Genomic DNA, 18511 nt, shown 5'->3' with positions numbered 1-18511 from the left:
GTGTGGGTTGGGTTGTACATTTTGTGTATATTGTATATGTTGTACATATAGTTAGTGCAAGGGTGGTTGGTTGGTTGTTTGCTGTCTTTTGGTTTTGACCTTTATTTTTAGGGTCTTCTGACATCTGGGGCAAGAAAAGACTGAGGATATGACGTCGGTCATGCGCATTTGTACCCTGACGTACTGACGTCAGTCAAATGCGCCCTGACCGACGTCAGCCTTATACTTTGATATTCGGGCCGACCGAGGACAGCGGACTACCCAATTGTTAGGACTGCAGCAATGTGGATCTTCGAACATCTGCATTTATGGTAGGTACAAAACTGTACTTTTCCTGTGCATTTTCCCTCCATTTCTTCCAAATGTCTTACTAAAGATCCAGAAAGACGAAGCAAAGATCTTACTGGTGACTCCCATTTGGCCAAGGCAGCATTGATTTCCCTTTTTTCTACTATGTAGCCAGGGGCTCATCACCACAAGTTACCTCAGATGGTGGACTTACTTTCACAACATAAGGTCTCACTTCTTCACCCCAACCTGTCATTGCTCATCCTGACACTGAGTGGCAGGATTCTGATCCCTTACAGATGTCAGATTTCAAAAAGTTTAATAAAATATTTTAAGGAAAAAGTGTCTGGCTCCAGTCAAAGCTGCCTACAAGACTCTGGGAATTCAGATATTTGCATACTTGGCTACCCTCTCCACAGACCCTTTGACTTAATCTCATTTTCTGAGGGGCGTGTTGCAGGTTTTCCAGGTGGCAAATAAACATACTAAATGGAAATCTTGCATATATTTTAGTGTTATGCTCATGAGCAGGACCCTGTACAAATGGGTGCCCCCACTGTCATGTGTTCGTGTGAGAGTTTAAAAGGTGGCCCGGCATACTGCATGATCAAAGCACTCCTCTGCCATTTCTGCATGCTTACCTTTCATCCTTCCTGTTCTGTCTAGGCTAGAGGTAAAACAATTTTTGAAAGGTGTACTCCAGCTAAAACAGTCTAGGAAAGCTTATTCCACATTCTTGAGATTTAAGTTTAGTTCTTGAACCCCCCCCCCCCCCCAATCCTGTACTCTGAACCAGCAGTCTCTGCTTCTCTTGGAAACCTGTACTGCTAATAGTCCCTACCTCCACTAGACATGTCTCTGAGCTCCAGGCCCTGATGGCATCCCCTCCCTTCCTCATTTTCCATATGGACAAAGCCTCTGAGGGCCAGCCCTCTTTTATGCCTAAAGTGGAAAATGAGCTGTCCCTCAATCAGGCCATCAGTCTTCGTACTTTCTTCTCTAATCCACAAAATAAGGGAGAAGATCCTATACTCACTGGATGTGCATAAACAACTTAGATCTTTCTTGGACAAGACAATGTCAATCCACAAGACTTACCAGGTGTTTTCAAGAAACAAAGCTAGGTAGCTCTAATATAAAGCAAAACATTTCTAAGTGGATTTCTGAATCCATCTCCTTTTGTTACCCTTACCATAGTAAATTTTTTACCTTCATCAGTGAAAGTTCATTCTACCAGCCACGTCTTTATCCTTTTATAAGGGTGTGGACTTTAGAACTATCATAGAAGCAGTTGCTTGATGTCCTTCAAGGATGCATCTGCAGTCATAACAAATGGGTTGTCCTGTCGTCAGGCAGCCCTTCGGTCGGCCGGATTCCAAAGTCTGGGTCCGGCTTCGGCTGATGTCGCACTTCACCCGACGTCATCTTTGTTGGTCTTCGGGTATAAAGGCATCAGCCGACGCCATTTTCCTCAGTCTTTCTTGCCGCGCGGCGCCCGAAGCAGAAGCTGTTCGCAAGTGCCGGTCGGTCAGATCCAGAGATTACTACTACCGAATACTACTTCGAAGACTTCTAAAAAGTGAAGTACCCCGTTGGGGACTCTTGCTTGCCTCAGCCGATGTCAGAAAAAGTCAATAACTGTTTAACTTGTGGGAAACAAATACCTCATAAAGATTTCCACTCTTACTGCCTGCCTTGCTTAGGCCCAGACCACGACGTAGCAGCCTGTTCGGCCTGTGCTTCCTTCAACCGACGAACGCTTAGGCGTCGGTCGGAGTTTGCTGAACAGTTTTTCGGCTCAGATTTTGCATACATTATGCCGTCGGATCCTCCGACTACCCAAATTGTTAAAAACGCAAAGAAAAGACCGACACTCGCGGTCCGCGGTTTTGGCCGAAACCACGGTTAAGCAAGCCGCGAGTGTCTCTGTTTCGGCCGAAACCGAGAAAACCAGTCAATCTTCAGCCGAATCCATGACTACTACTGAGGCTCCTGCTACCTTAGTTGAATCGGCCTCAGAAGTTTTGCCTACTACTGTGGTTCCTAGTGATTTATCAGACACCATTCCTTTGGATGTCTCTACCCCAGCACGTGGTGCTGCTAGGCCTCCTGCAGCCATGTCTATTAAGGCCTTTGCCAGGGCTAAAGCAGCCAAAACTGTTAAATCAGTGCCTGTTAAGCCCCCCTCACACAGACCCACTTCTAGTTCACAAATGCTTACTCTGGCAGAGGATTTAATATCCTTAATTAGGGGATCCCAATCTCACCCAGACAGGGCCTCTCAGCCCCCAGAAAAGAGACCTAGAGCAGAGCCCCCCGAGCCAGTGTCCTCTGATGATTCTTCAGATGACTCAGACATTACAGACCAGCCAGAGGCTCCTTTTTCTACTTATGAGGATTCCGATGCTGAGGAATCCATTCCATCCGCCTCTCCACCAGAGGAATTTTCCTTTGGGGAAACCTTACATGCCATGAGAGAACAATTCCAATGGCAGGGACAAGATTTCTCAGATTCCAGAAAAAGGCTTAGGACATTTCTGCACCTACCACAACATAGGCCCTTAGCTATACCTCCAGTACTGCCTGTTGTGGATGATGCATTTAATGATGTTTGCACTGCTCCTGATACTTTACCTCCAGCCCCTGCCAAACCAGATAGATTTTACAGGGTGCCAGACACTCATCACCACCTATACAAGGCCCCACTTGCAGATCCTGAGACTATATCCCAGGGGCCTAAGGCAGTAGCCTCGACCTCAGCAAAAACCCTATTCCTTCTGAAAGGGAATCCAGGTCCTTAGAGAGATGGGGGAAAAAGTTTACACCTCTGCTACTCTCTCAGCTAGAGCTTTAAACTGTCAGTTTCATATGATCCAATACCAAGAGTTTATGCTTGATCAGTTAACTAAGAAGCTGTCCACTGATGACTCCTTAGATAAGAAATATGTTTTAGAAATGGTGAATAACATTCAGCAGGTTAGTAACCATTCTTTAAAATGCGGCTATGATGCACTGGAGGCTTCATTTAGATCAGCCATGACTGGCACAGTGATAAGAAGGCATGCATGGTTGAAAGAACAGGTCTTGCCGGATCATGTTAAAGCAAAGCTGTTAGATGCTCCTATGGATAAGGCCAGTCTATTTGGTACACCTGCTCAGCAAGTAATGAAGAAAATGGAAGAGAAGGCAAAATCTGTACAAACAGTTAAGGATTTCTTACAGGTTCAGCCCCCAAGGTTTAGCAGGAACTGTCCTGCCAAAAATTGGTCATTTCCAGACTCCTCAAAATCTCAGAGGCAGGAATAGACGCTCTAGAGGCAGAAATCAATCCAGAGGAGGTGCCTACAGAGGACGACAGTGGCAAGGCAATAACCGAGGCACAGACACAACCACTGCCACTGCAACAGGACAGTCACAGTGACTTGGCTCTGACACCGCCTACCAGGGAGCAAATAACAGCACCTTTAGGCGGAAAGTTAGCCTTATTTTCAAAAATTGGCACTATATCACAAAAGACAAGTGGATTTTGCAAACCATAGACCAAGGCTACAGGTTCCACTTCCACACCTTACCAGTAAAAGAGGAATGCCAAACCTACTTCCAAATCAAAAAACAGAAGCTCTAAAGCAGATAGCGCAATTAACAAAGATAAGAGCTGTGGAAAGAGTACCAATAACGGAACAGGGCAAAGGATTCTACTCCAGACTCTTCCTAGTACCAAGAAAAGAGAAAAGTTGGAGACCTATTCTCGACCTGTCCGTCTTAAACACATATATCATTGTCCCAAAATTCAAAATGCTGACCCTACAGCAACTTCTTCCCATGCTGGGCAAGGAGTGTTGGCTGGTAACTCTAGATCTCAAGGAGGCATACCTGCACGTCCCCATACGACCAAATTGCAGAAGATACCTCAGATTTCTTGCAGGATCAGAGCATTATCAATTCTCAGCATTGCTCTTTGGCTTATCTACTGCGCCCAGAGTATTCACAAAATGCCTGGCATCAGTAATCGCTCACTGCAGGCTACAGGGAATCCAAATTTATCCATACCTGGACGACTGCCTGTTACAAGCGGACAACAAAAGCAAGCTAACAACAGATTTACAAAGAGTCATTTGCTTACTACAAGCCCTGGGATACACAGTCAATATACAAAAGTCAAGACTGATACCATCCCAAACAAGAACATTCTTGGGTGCGAAACTGGACACAGCAAAACAAATGGCATTCCTAACTGCAGAAAAACAAAAACAACTCCCTCTTTACTTCTTGGCATTAACAAAGCAGAACAAACTAACAGCAAGAAAAGTACTGCAGGCCTTGGGCTACATGGCATCATGCATAATCTTGGTCCCACATGCCAGACTGCATATGAGAAAGCTACAGTGGTACCTAAAGAATTTATGGTCTCAACACAGGCACAGCTTAGAAACCGAAATCCCACTAATCCCATGCCTGAAACAGGAGTTCCTATGGTGGGCTCAAGCATGCCAGTCAAACCCAGGCTTGCCCTTCCACAACTCTCAAGCAAGCCAAACCATCACAACGGACGCCTCAGACCTAGGCTGGGGGGCGCACATGTTGGACAAATGCATACAAGGATTGTGGACTCCAGACCAGCTGCACCTGCACATAAACCAAAAGAAATGCTGGCAGTAAAACTAGCAATCCAGAAATTCAGACCATTCCTCAAAGAAGGCCATTTAATGATAAGGACAGACAACACCACAGTCATGTGGTACATCAACAAACAGGGAGGTACTCATTCATACCCCCTATGCAGAATGACTCTGGACCTTTGGAATATGGCTCTGAGCTACAACATCCAGTTACAGGCAATATTTGTGCCGGGAAAAGAAAACACCCTAGCAGACATGTTAAGCAGAACCACCTTGGATGCTCACGAATGGATGCTACACCCGGACATCTTCAAGGCCATCACAAAGAAATGGGGAATGTCATAAATAGACCTATTCGCATCCCCACTCAATCACCAGCTCAAAAAATTCTGCACAAGGACATACCACCCACTTGCATGGAAGGTGGACTCTCTATCCTTCATTTGGAAAGGCCTGACAGCATATGCATTTCCACCTCTTCCTTTGATGCACAAGGTACTACTGAAAATCAAAGAGGAACGCCCAAGGATAATCCTGATAGCTCCGAATTGGCCAAGACAACACTGGTATCCATTGCTGAGGAGCATATCTCAGGGGAGAATGTGGTCAATACCCCTGATGCCTTTGATGTTAACTCAGAACAACTACAACATCATGCACCCAAACCTAAAAACCTTGCAACTGACTGCCTGGAACATCACATAGCAGCAACTAACCCAGACCTATCCCAAAGGGTTAAAGACATTATCCTTGAAGCCCGCAGACCTTCAACCAGAAGGAACTATGCAGGAAAATGGAAAAGATTTGTCATTTGGAGTACTGAAAGAGGAAAAGATGTGTCGAACATAGATATTGCTAACATCCTGGAGTACTTGGCAGAGCTTCTACATACAGGCCTGTCCTATTCCTCCATCAAGATACATGCATCAGCTATTTCAGCAGAATACAGCTTGATCCACCTGTCTTTTAGCAAGATCCCCTACACAGGCAGTTCCTCAGAGGGATCAAGAATGTAAAACCTCCTAGGAAACCACCACTACCAGCATGGGACTTGAACTTTGTGCTAGAAAAATTGACACTCCCTCCATTTGAACCAGCAGCAACAGCAGATCTTCAACACCTATCATGGAAAACTGCTTTCCTACTGGCAATTACTTCAGCAAGGAGGGTTTCGGAACTACAGGCCTTAATGGCAGTACAACCCTTCCTAATCTTCCATCAAGATAGGGTGTCCATGAGAACTAATCCTACATTTATGCCTAAGGTGGTATCCAGAGTGTCTTTAAACCAGGCAATCCACCTACCTACCTTCTTTCCCAATCCACAGAACAGGGGGGAAAGACTGCTACATACCTTGGATGTACATAGGCAGTTACGCTACTACCTGGACAGAACCAAAGGTGACAGAAAAACTGACCAGCTTTTAATAGCCTATGCAACAGGAAGGGACGGAAAAGCAATTTCCAAACAGACAATCTCCAAATGGATAGGAAATTGCATAAGATTCTGTTCCTCCTTCCACGGAAAACCAATTCCACAGAACATAAGACCTCATTCTACAAGGGCTACAGCCACTACCACAGCTTTCTTACGAGGAGTGGCAACCAAGGACATTATTGAGGCGGCTACTTGGACCTCCGTGCATACATTTGCCAAGCATTATAATTTACCTCTATACTCTAGATCCCGAGCAGGGTTTGCCACTGCTGTTCTGCAAGGGATCCTAACTACACCATAATTCTTCTTCCTCCTCCCCTAGTTGGCTATGGTATTCTACCCATTTGTTATGACTGCAGATGCATCCTTGAAGGACATAGTACAGTTTTGTACCTACCATAAATGTAGATGTCTGAACAGGATAGCATCTGCAGTCAGGATTACCCACCCTCCTTCCCCTCTGTGGTACTCCTAGGGTATTTACCCTCCTAATAGCTAGCTGGGGGGGAGTCTCTTATGGTGTATTTGTTTGTATATATGTACATACATTGTTATTTTTTGTGTTTGCCTTCTACTTTTTTGGAAACATTGGCATTTATCCAAAATTTAGCTTACCAAGAGGGCAACTGGCATCTGGGGCAAGAAACACTGAGGAAAATGGCGTCGGCTGATGCCTTTATACCCGAAGACCAACAAAGATGACGTCGGGTGAAGTGCGACATCAGCCGAAGCCGGACCCAGACTTTGGAATCCGGCCGACCGAAGGGCTGCCTGACGACAGGACAACCCATTTGTTATGACTGCAGATGCTATCCTGTTCGGACATCTACATTTATGGTAGGTACAAAACTGTACTTTCCTCCATGCATACTTTCGCCAAGTATTACAGGACAGGACTGATAACTATTCTTTAATCCAGAGCTGTCTTCACCAGATCAGTCCTCTGGACTGCTTGACAACTCTCCTGTCTCATCCAGACATCCTTTACACTACTTAAGCTTTGGGAATCATCCAACAGTTTGGAATACTGTAACAGTGATCTGACTAAGAACGTAGTACAGTTGCGTAAAAAGTTACCATAACTGTAGATTTCCTAATCAGTGGTAGAATATTCCTCCTCACCCTGCCAACCCTGACATCCCCCTTTTCTATTTTTGCTTACCTCTTTTTATGGACTGAGGAGGAGCCATATTTTGCCTTCTCCCCTCTTAGCGGACCAATTACTGTAGTATACTTGGGTGTCTACAGGCTTCTTGATTTGTAGGTAATCTGAGTTTTTATACAGTTATGTCCAATTATGTACCCTTATGCCCAATGACTTGGGTAATACTTCAGACATATGGCTTTATGGAAGGCTTTGGCTTTACCCTGGTCGGATGTCTGGGTTATCTGGTGAGATAACCACAACAGTTGTAATACAGTAGCAGTGATCAGTAGGACATTAAGTTCTTACACAGCTGTACTTTTCTGAGATCCAAAAAGACACTTCAGTATTCCTTCTGGTAGCTCCTTTTTGACCATGGCAACATTAGTTCTCCCTTCTCATGAAAATGGCCAATGGCAATTACCTCACATTTCCCCTCTGAATGGATTTGCTCTTACAGGACATGGGATTACTTTTCCACCCCAACTTGCAGAATTTGCACATGACTGCTTGGATGACAACGTGTTGATCCACTTGGACACCTTTGTCTGAAAGACTGCAATCTGGTATTAAAGGAGGCTTGAAAATCTGCCACTGTAAAGTTCTGTTTAGCTAAATGGAGATTTTCTATCTGGGGCCAGAAAAAGAACCAGGACTTATCTTTAAGAGGAGGCCATTTTGGTTCTACAGCATATGTGAATCGCTCAAATCAAGACTTTCTTACTCTTTCAAGATTTATCTTTTGGCCATTTCTGCTTGCCTATCTTCAGATTTCCCATCTGTCCTTCCTTTTTCTTCTTTTTTTTTAAATGAAACCATTTTTAAAAGTTGTTATACCTTGAAAACAGAGAACAGCAAAAACCACTAAATTGTCAGCCGCCAAAACAACAGGCAGCGTTTAATATAAAAAACATTAAAAGCATCCACAGTTGAGCGCTTTCAACTTTTTGCTGCCAAGACATCAGAACTTTGAATGCAGCTCAAACTAGCTCCATTTTAAAATGATGGAAATACAGACACATCTCTAAAACAAGTCATCACCATTTAATGATGCGATCAGTATAGAAAAAAAAATCTTAAAGTGAATTTAAGTTAACTGAAATATTCTCATTTAAACCAGGAAAGTTTGTAGCATTCAGCCTGAATTGCCAGTATATTTCCTGGTGAAGCAGCTTGTTCTGCCAATCACATGCAAAAGGAGAGTGGCCCTTCCTCCCTGGCTAAGCTAGGCTTTGGTAGTTCTGTCTATATGTTGCTGCAACAATGATCTAATGGCAAACATAGCTGTACAAGTAAACTTTAGAATGGATTACTGTTGCAGTGTTGCAAACACCATCCTGCTTTTTTTTCTTTTTATTTATTGCTCTTTTCTGCATTTTATTCCTTATTCTGTTACCTCTTTGTTAGGGTGGAATTCCTCTTGTCCCTGTTACTCTTAGCATATTGTTTCCAAAATTTTGGACCTTGCTTCTGTTCATTTTACAGGGTCACTTTTGATGAGAGGCAGGAAAGCGATGAATGTTGGCACGGGTACATCTGTTTTTCTACCAGCTTAACCTTGTACTCCATATGATGTACAGTGCACGTGCAAGGCACCGAAAGCTTTTGCATACGGGCCAGACATGATCCTTGGCAGGATGCTTCCCATATAGCTGTATGCTACTGGAACAGGGATTTATTAGAATATCTGCTCTTACGGTAAGTTTGCTTAAAACTGTACTTTTCTTAACTGTAGTAATGGGTTCTTTTAAGATGATGTAGTGGTAAACTTGCCTGCAGCAGAAGTTAAGCACTTAACTTTTTTCCTGTTTTTGTTTTAGGAAATCCTGCGCTTGCAGAAGGAGATGGATGATGATAAGAAAAGCAAGTCATTCCTTGAGAGAGACAACCAGAGGCTGAATGTTCAAGTAACTGACATTTCCCAGCAGGTAACGGCCAGTTCTTTTGCAGCCTGTTCCGACATTTCCAGTTCTAACTTAACATTTAGACAAAGATGCAGCTGCTTTTCATTATATATTTTGTTTGAAACAAGTATGGTAAAATGCTTGCTATGAAAGAATATTACGTAGATTTTATTCCAAGGCTGTTGTCTTATGACCATTTATGCCTTGCCAGTACCCTCCCTCAGACCTCACCTCCTTTGATCTATACCAGTCACTCTATAAATTTGTAAAATCCACTCATCTAGATTGTTTAAAGGACAACAATGGGATTCTATTATTAAATGTTCAACTTCTGTCTTTTTTTTTTCTCCCTATTTACTGTCCCTGCTTTGAATAAACAAAAGTACAGCATTTAAAATATTTTAAATTGACCATTTCTCTCAACTAGAGCAGTAACCTATTTACGGTGGTGATTTCACTTTCAAAAAAAAACACCCTTGCTGCAGTCTCAAATTCACTGATGTCATCAAGGCTGCTGAATGCAGGTAGTTTTCTGGCCATCTTCCTCCCCAAACTAACAGTCACCACTACTGTCCTAGAAACCCGCCCATGCTGTGATGTCACAGCTCCTTGGTCCTTCCCCTACCCATACAGAAAGTAAAGGCTAGAACAAGGAAACAGTACATGAGTCAAGTCTCCTGCTGTGAGCTGTGAATCACAGCAGGTAATAGCTCAAATTGCCCTTAGCACTTTGACAGCTAGAGATGTTAGATGTGAAGGGGGATGGGAGATGAGTCAAACTAGTACAATTCAGGCTTCATAAAAGACTGCAGTTTAGCCATTCCCAATGAAGCAGCAGTAAAAAGCACTTTGAAAGTCTGTTTTGTGGCAATTGCACTGTGTTTTAAGTAGTCACTGAACACCATGAAATGTTGCTTAAAAATGACTGAAAGACAGCTGTGTATGCATGTAAAATCAATGCAGGGAGAGGAGCTTTTTGGAAGAAAGAAGACGGTGTGATGTAATTTTTTACCGACAAGCACTACATTGTGGGATACCTAGAGGTAGATTAAACCATCAGAATTACTTCAGTGCCAGACCCCATGTGGTCAGACTCAGAAATTACATATAAAATGTTTAAAAACCTGTAAATAGTCTGAGTGGTGTTAAAATGTAGGAAACTCCAAACTGTGATGACATAAATATGATTTTTGAGTCTGTGGGTGCAGTTCTCCTATTAATGAGAATGGTGAATCACTCTTATTAACCTGCAGGGAAGCTGATTTCAGATGTTAGGGAAACACTGCATTATAAATTTGTTCATCCACTATGTTTATCAGTTGGTGAAGATTAAAGTCTCTGGTTCTAGTATTGGTGAAGCCATTGGACTTGTGGAGATGCAGGAGGTCAAGGACAACCGGGTCTCTAATGGTACTGTTCGCAATATGGAGATCTGCCTGCCAAGTCTTAAAGGCACTGAATAAAGGGATAGAGCTTCCAATCTCTCGATAGCTGAGGGGCTTCAAAGTGGTTATCTTTTTAGTTAAGATCTTTGGAGGTTGGGGGGGGTGCTTATAGTATGCCAGTAGTTAGTTGAGCAGCAATTTTGCTGGGATTTGTACTTAGAAATCATTTGGTGTAAAAAAAAAATAAATAAATAAATAAATCCAGCTAACTACAGAAAAAAATTCAGTGATAAACTATATAACAAAAGGAAAAAATTGTTGTCCAGGACCAAGAAGGAGCAGGTGCCCAATTGGAAGCAATCTCTCCTTAGCATGAACAAGCTAATAACAGCACTAGTGATATCCTCTAAAGCCAACTTCGAGTCCAGATTGGCCACATTTACTAGAGACAATCATATGGCCTTCTTCACATACGTCCGCAATTTCAAAAGAAGCACCCAGATATGTTCAGAACTGGTGGTCAAGGACACCGCATACACAAATGCTGTAGATGTAGCCAATCTACTGGCTGACAAGTTCAGCGAAAACTTCTCCCCTCTGTCCCCCCATCATTAAATCAGGACCTCCCCAGTACCTGCCCCGCACCCCTTATCTCTAGGGAACAGGTCATTACTGCCCTCTCAAAGGCAAAAAAATACAGCCTCCATGGGACCCGATAACATCCCAGGCTGCATCCTACATGCACGCAAGCATGAACTTACAGCACCATTAGGCACCCTCTTCAACCAAAGCCTGACTACTGGCTTTGTCCCAGCCAATTGGAGGACAGCCACTGGTATCCCTTTACACAAATATCCACTGATCCAGGAAATTATACACCCACCAGCCTAACTAGCCTGATCTGCAAGGCCATGTAACGGATTATCATGGAGCTCATTAACCGGGACATTGGTAACTCCAAACACTCGACCCCACACAGTTTGGCTTTGTCAAAGGGAGGTAATGTCTGTTAAATCTGGTCGATTTCTTTGAGACCGTCACCAAAAGCCATGGACAAGGGGAACACTCTGCACACTGCCTACCTTGACCTGGCCAAAGCCTTTGACACGATTCCCCACTCTGGTATAGTAGATAAACTTTCTCAACTTGGCATCAGATGGGTAGCAAACTGGCTCACTGATATAACCCACGTAATCATAGTAGGGGAAGACATCTCAAACAGTAGATCCGTAACAAGAGGTGTACCCCAGGGATCGGTCTTGGGGCCTCTGTTATTCGGGATATACTTCTCCGAGGTGCAGGCCAAGACCAGTGGACTATGGCTGACCAAGTTTGCAGATGACTGCAAGCTATACCCGGTCATCAGTTCTTCAAGTGATGTGAACATCTTCCAAGAGGGACGCACCCAAGCAAATGACTGGTGCTAGAAACATGGCCTCAAGTTGAATGCCAAAAAATGCATTATCATCCCCTTTTGGGAGAGTGATGTCCCCGCATATTATCACATTAATAACAACGTCCTAAGTACACAGTCAGTAGTGAGGGATTTAGGCACCCAGGTTGATTGCAACCTGACTTTTGACCACCATGTTGCTTCCTTTGTACTGAAAGCTTTCTACATGGCCCACCTCATAAGTAAGGGTATCTCATCCAAGGACAAAAAAGGTCATAACATCCCTGTATTCTTCTCTTATAAAGCCAGTTATTGAGTACAATGCCCCCTTCGGCATGTACCTCGCAAAGCACATGCAGCAGCTGGAGACACCACAGAGGTTCCTCAGCAGGAGAATCCAGGGCCTCAAACATCTACCCTAAACAGATAGGCTAAAAGCCCTGCCCCTCTACTCTGTTTCATACAGACTCCTCAGAAGTGACCTCTGTTTGGCATACAAAGCGGTCTCAGACCCTGCCTTGATGGGAATGCTGCATATCCATAAGTCAAGCTCCACTCGAGCAACCCATACGTGCAACCTCAACCTGGTTTGTGATATCAGTAGGACTTGGTGGGACAGATTTGTGTCCCAGAGACTCCCTCTCCACATCAAGCAGAGTACATCATTTTTCCTTTTTAAGCGAAACCTGGATAACTGGATGGGAAACAGAAAATACGCCCCTGGCATTCCAGCTGTATCCCTGCTGGGCAGGGGCTTTGGGTACTGACTTGTCTAAACATGGGCTAAACTCTTGGCTAGGCTTTTAAGGTCCTCAGGGCCAATAGCCTAGTAACCTCCTATGATAAAAGTATATTGTTGGTTAGGTCAGACCATAAGCTAATCAGCCTTAACATCCACATCCCACCCCCACCCCCCAGTAAAGAAACCTCCGTAAAAAACTTCTTCAAAGCCATCTTCATGCTACTCAAATCAGAAGTTACAAACTTCATGACACCCATGCAGACGGGAACTGAAAGTTCAACTGCTGAGTGCTACACTAAGGCCCTGTACATGCACATCCACTCATGCATGAATCGTGGCATCCCAAATAGAACCAAGATGCTCTCCTCCAGAAAAAGGAAGCCAATCTGGTGGTCCCCTGCCGTAAACAAACTTTACAACAAAAGGAAGAAACTGTTGCAGAAAAGAGGAAAATCCCAGGATGCAAAAAACTCCCTTACCAGCCTCAGTAAGAAGCTGAGATCCCTCATAAAATCCTCCAAAGCTAGTTACGAAAATAAAATTTCCAAAGACAACCACAAGGCATTCTATAATTATGTCAAGAATCTAAGTGGCAGTGCTCCGATGTGCTCTGAGCTACAACAGAATGGCATTAAATATACTGGTCTCAAGGATATTGCCAATATCCTGAAAGACTGATTCAGTGCCAACTTCACCCCCCTCTCATCCCCTAAATGGCCCATCTCAATACCGGAAGATTGTCAATTTCCGGTAATAACTGCCACACAGGTAAAAAAGCGTACTCTTCAAAGCTAAGAATACAGCATCCATGGGACCAGATGACATCCCGGGCTGTGTACTACATGAACTACAAAATGGACTGGCACCTCACCTAAGTGTCATGTTTAATTATACCCTCACCTCAGGCTTCATGCCCACTGAGTGGCGCCCAACTACAGTTATCCCACTCCACAAGGGGGGGTCCACCTTGGATCCCGGGAACTACCGCCCCATCAGTCTGATGAGCCTGATCTGCATGGCCATGGAACATATTATCATGGAACTTATAAACAAAGGCATTGGCAACCTTAAAACACTGGACTCCACCCAGTTTGGGTTTGTGAATGGCCGATCTTGTCTTCTGAACCTGATTGACTTCTTCGCATCAGTCTCCAGAGCTGTGGACAAGAGTAAGGCAGTCCACACAGACTATCTGGACCTCACCAAGGCCTTGGACACCGTCCCCCACTCTGGAATCATAGATAAACTTACTACACTGGGCATTTAATCCCTACGTCACTCGGGTTGCCAACTGGCTTACTGACAGAACCCACATTGTAAAAGTAGCTGACTTCAAGTCCAGCTCCAGACAAGTGGAGTACCTCAGGGTTCAGTCCTGGGACCTCTCTTGTTTGGCATGTACTTCTCTGAAGTACAGGCCAACACTAAGGGACTCTGGCTAACAATGTTCGCAGATGACTGCAAACTGGGAGCCAGTACTGAATCCCCAAATGATATGGATACTCTACAAAAGGGCCTTACAGAAACAGATGCTTGGTGCCAGAGCTATGGGCTGAAGCTCAATGCCAAGAAATGTATAGTTATCCCCTTTGGAAAAAAACATGTACCCATGAATTACCACATAGGTGGCAGTACACTAAACACCAAAAGTGTGATAAGAGACTTGGGGACATAGGTGGACAGTGGTCTCGCCTTCAATAACCACATCGCCACAACAGTCAGAAAATCCTTCTATGTGGCACACCTCATCACTAAGGGCTTTTTATCCAGAAAAAAGGAAGTCATTGTCCCACTGTACTCATCCCTCATTAGACCCATTATAGAATACAACGCCCCATTTGGTATGTACCTCTCAAGACATCTGCAACAACTGGAAAGGCCGCAGAAATACCTCACTAAAAGAATCACAGGCCTAAAGCACATGCCCTATGCTGACCATCTTAAAAAACACCAGCTATACTCTGTCGCGTATCATCTACTCCGAGGCACTCTCTGTGCAACATACAAGGCCATGTCAAACCCAGAGCTGTTGGACATGCTACACTTAAAGAAATCCCAATCCCTCAGAGCCACACGCTCCAGGGATCTAAATTTTGTCATCACAATGAACAAAACATGCTGGAGGGATAGGTTCCTGACCCTGAGACTCCCCAGACTCTGGAATAGACTGCCCATACATGTCAAGCAGAGTGCCTCTTTGGCCCTCTTTAAAAGGAACCGTGATGATTGGATGGGAGAAAGGAAATTCACCCCGGGGATCATGTCATTCGCCCTGCTAGACAGGGGTCCAGGGAAGTAAGTAGTGTGGGAAGAAATAGCCAGGGAATTGTTATGGCTAGGCTTGTATAGGCCCGATAGCCTAGTACCAACCTATTAACCTATATGTCCCCGAAAGTGTTTTAAGATTGGGTGCTAAAAAGGAAATCAAAACAGCAGATGGTGTAGTTCAGGTTGAAGTGCCGGAACAAACTTGAAAGTTATCAGGAAGATATGGAGGGTATGACTAAGTTAGAAAACAAAATTGGCAAGATCTGTTAGGAACTGTTTACCACCATGAAGTCCACCATTTAAACAATTTCCAGTAAACTTGAAGTAGCTCTATAATCCCACTCTGCTGTTGGAGGTACAGGCAGGGGAAAAGCAAAGCCAGCACAGTTACTGAAGAGTCAAAAGTATGAAGATCTCCAAGTGAAAATGGTAGAACTTAAGGATCAAGCAAGAGAAGGACCTACGCATGGTGGGGGTTCCAGAATATGCGGAGGGCAAAGACTGTGCAGAATAAATAAAAAAGGTGGAGGGTACTGCCCTAGTCTACTCCAACCTTCTTAACTTAATTCCCTTCCAATTCCTCAATTCCAGAACACTGAACTAACTGCTGGAATTCTAAAACTAAATAAACATAAAAATATCTGCATCATTGCCCTATGTATCTCACCTGGTAACAATAACTCTACACTCGAAAATATTCTCCTATGGGTTTCTACTGAAATTAACTATGAAACTTGTATCCTTGGTGATGTGAATATTGACTGGAATAAAATCAATTGTCCCTCTCCCTCTCTATCCATTAACCTCTATCACTTCACTCAAATAATCCTCTCCATCATTCAACCTAACAAAATAAACCCTCCCGGATCCACTATAGATTGGATCCTAGTCTCAGATCCATATAAAATAACCAATTCTGGCACAATTCCTGATACCTTTAGCGACCACCTCCCAGCCTTCATGCATCGCTCAACCAGTTCCTCCCCACACCAGCATCAGTACATTCAAACTCATAACTTCAGTAGCTTCAACCCAACTACTTTCTCAAATATTTTCAAACAAATGAACTGGCAAATTCTAAACATCCTTCCTCTTGACAAGGCTATAGAATAATTCAACTCTGTCTTCCTTGATACATTAGACTCACTAGCCCCACTAAGAAACAAAAGGATAAAAACTAAAACTGCTGCTTGGCTATCCAAAGAAACAAAACAGATTATGCACCACAGAGACAAACTATGGAAGCTTTACCAAAACAATAATCTGGCCAATACCTTGCTTCAATATAAGCAGCTTCGCAACCGTGCAAAACGACCAATCACTAAAGACAAAAAATCCTACTATATCAAACTTCAGTCCAATAACAATAAAAAAACCCAAAATTCTGGAACTCGGTAAACTCACTCCTCAATCCAGGCTCCAAGAATAGTCCCTATCCTGACACAAGTAAATCTGATCTCGAACTAGGCTCTGAATTTTAACTAATTTTTCACAGACACTATTACAACCCTCACCAAGACATTTCCCAATAATAACCCAACTGCTCTACACTCTCCCCCTTCTAACTCACCTCATCTGTTTGAACTCTAATCCATCTCCACTAACTTTATAAAAAAACTTTTGTCCAAACTTAAACCTTGCTGTAACGCTCCCGACAATATTCCCTCTTCCTTCCTAAAATGTACTGGTGATGGCATTGCACTCCCAATCAGCATCATTATCAACCGATCCATAAAAGAATCATATGTCCCCAACCTCTGGCGCTCAGCTTATATTCTTCCTCTTCATAAAGGAGGCAAAAATACCAGCATCTCAAACTTTCGCCCCATTACTTTGCTCTCACCAATCTCCAAAATCCTAGAAAAATGCATCCACCTCCCAACGTATGCCTTTCATGACCCAAACCAATATTCTCACTCCTACCCAGCATGGCTTCTGTCCAGGCCATAGCACAATAACCACTCTACTCTCTTTCCTAGAAACTGTCAATCAAGCCCAAGATTCGGGCCACTTAGTTTCTACTGTTTTTCTCGATCTGTCTAAAGCCTTTGATACCGTTTCCCACAACACCTTCTCTGTCATCTCTCAAACCTTAATCTCTCACATAATGCTTTATCCTGGTTCTCCAGCTGTCTATCAGACAGATCACAGGCAGTCAAATGGAAGAACTCCATCTCTTCCTTCCTACCTACCCCAACTGGCGTACCACAGGGATCCATCCTTGGGCCAATGTTTTTTAACATCTTCATCAATAACTTTCACACTGCTATTCCTGATGCTAAAATCATTCAATACGCAGACGATTCAACCTTCATCTGCTCTGCCTCAAACCTCTCTGAATTGCTGACTAAAACCCAAACTGCCTTCTCAACAACTGAAAACTGAATGCGCCAAAATCACCTCTCTCTTAATGCAAATAAATCAAAGATTCTACTATTCCCTCCCACAAAGACCCTCTCCTACGATAAAAGCAATTTCAAAGTCTATAGTCAGACAAACTCATCTATAGAAGTAGTCCCCTCTGCCAAACTACTTGGCATTACTGTAGATGAACACCTCAAGTTTGATATTCATATTCAAAATATTAAGAAAACCCACCAAAAGCTAGATATGCAGTATAGGAATAATCACTTTCTCTCCAACTCTACCAGGCAAACTCTGGCCTCGACTTATCTTCTTCCTTCCTTATTATAAGGAGCCCCTCTCCTAACCAGCCTGTCCTCCTCCATCACCGCTAAACTAGAAAACTGCTACAACAAAATCTCTAAATTTGCCTCTAAGTCTACAAATACCACCCATCACTGCCTAACCCTACAATCCCTGAATTGGCTTGCACTCCCAAACTACCTAGACAATCTCCAACTCACTACTGCACATAAACTCATATTTCACCCAACAAAATGTCCTGCTCTAACTAACATCCTTCCCCCTTATATACCCAACAGAGCTCTCAGATCTGAAAATCAGAACTTAATTACTATCCATAAACCTAAACTTCCTGCTGGCCAACTTCTATCTTTCTCACTAGGCAAAAAATGGAATTTCCTTCCCTCCACACTAAGAACCATACCAAACTCAGAAAACTTCAAAACCCAACTATTCAAACACCTGTCCACTAAATGGAAATGTACCTGCCTTCACCCAACCTAATCCAAGGGAGTTCTCGCTCTGGTTCCCAAGCTCTGCAACTCTCATAGTTATCTTCCTATGAGCCTATCTAAGCTCTCAGCAATTTCTATAGCTTCTCTCTAAGCTCTCACTTCCTACAGCTACCCGCACACAGCCCAACCTTGTAAGTATTGTATATAACATTCTACTGTTGATGTATGTA

The 18511-nt window shown here is 43.5% G+C and overlaps 1 protein-coding gene across 1 annotated transcript in view; it reads left to right on the top strand.

Moving 5' to 3' along the window:
* TPR (translocated promoter region, nuclear basket protein) overlaps window positions 1-18511 on the top strand; it is a gene marked incomplete in the record, with an annotated part of 1837142 nt that overhangs the window by 302485 nt on the left and 1516146 nt on the right. Inside the window, 1 exon segment of the mRNA XM_044085316.1 lies at window positions 9309-9416. Coding sequence (XP_043941251.1) covers window positions 9309-9416 — 108 coding nt within the window.

This window comes from Protopterus annectens, chromosome 10.part0 (genome assembly GCF_019279795.1).
Source record: "Protopterus annectens isolate FY-2018-M chromosome 10.part0, PAN1.0, whole genome shotgun sequence".
Lineage (NCBI taxonomy): Eukaryota > Metazoa > Chordata > Ceratodontiformes > Protopteridae > Protopterus > Protopterus annectens.
The sequence above is the reverse complement of the archived record's forward strand: the minus strand, read 5'-3'. Positions and strand labels throughout refer to the sequence as shown.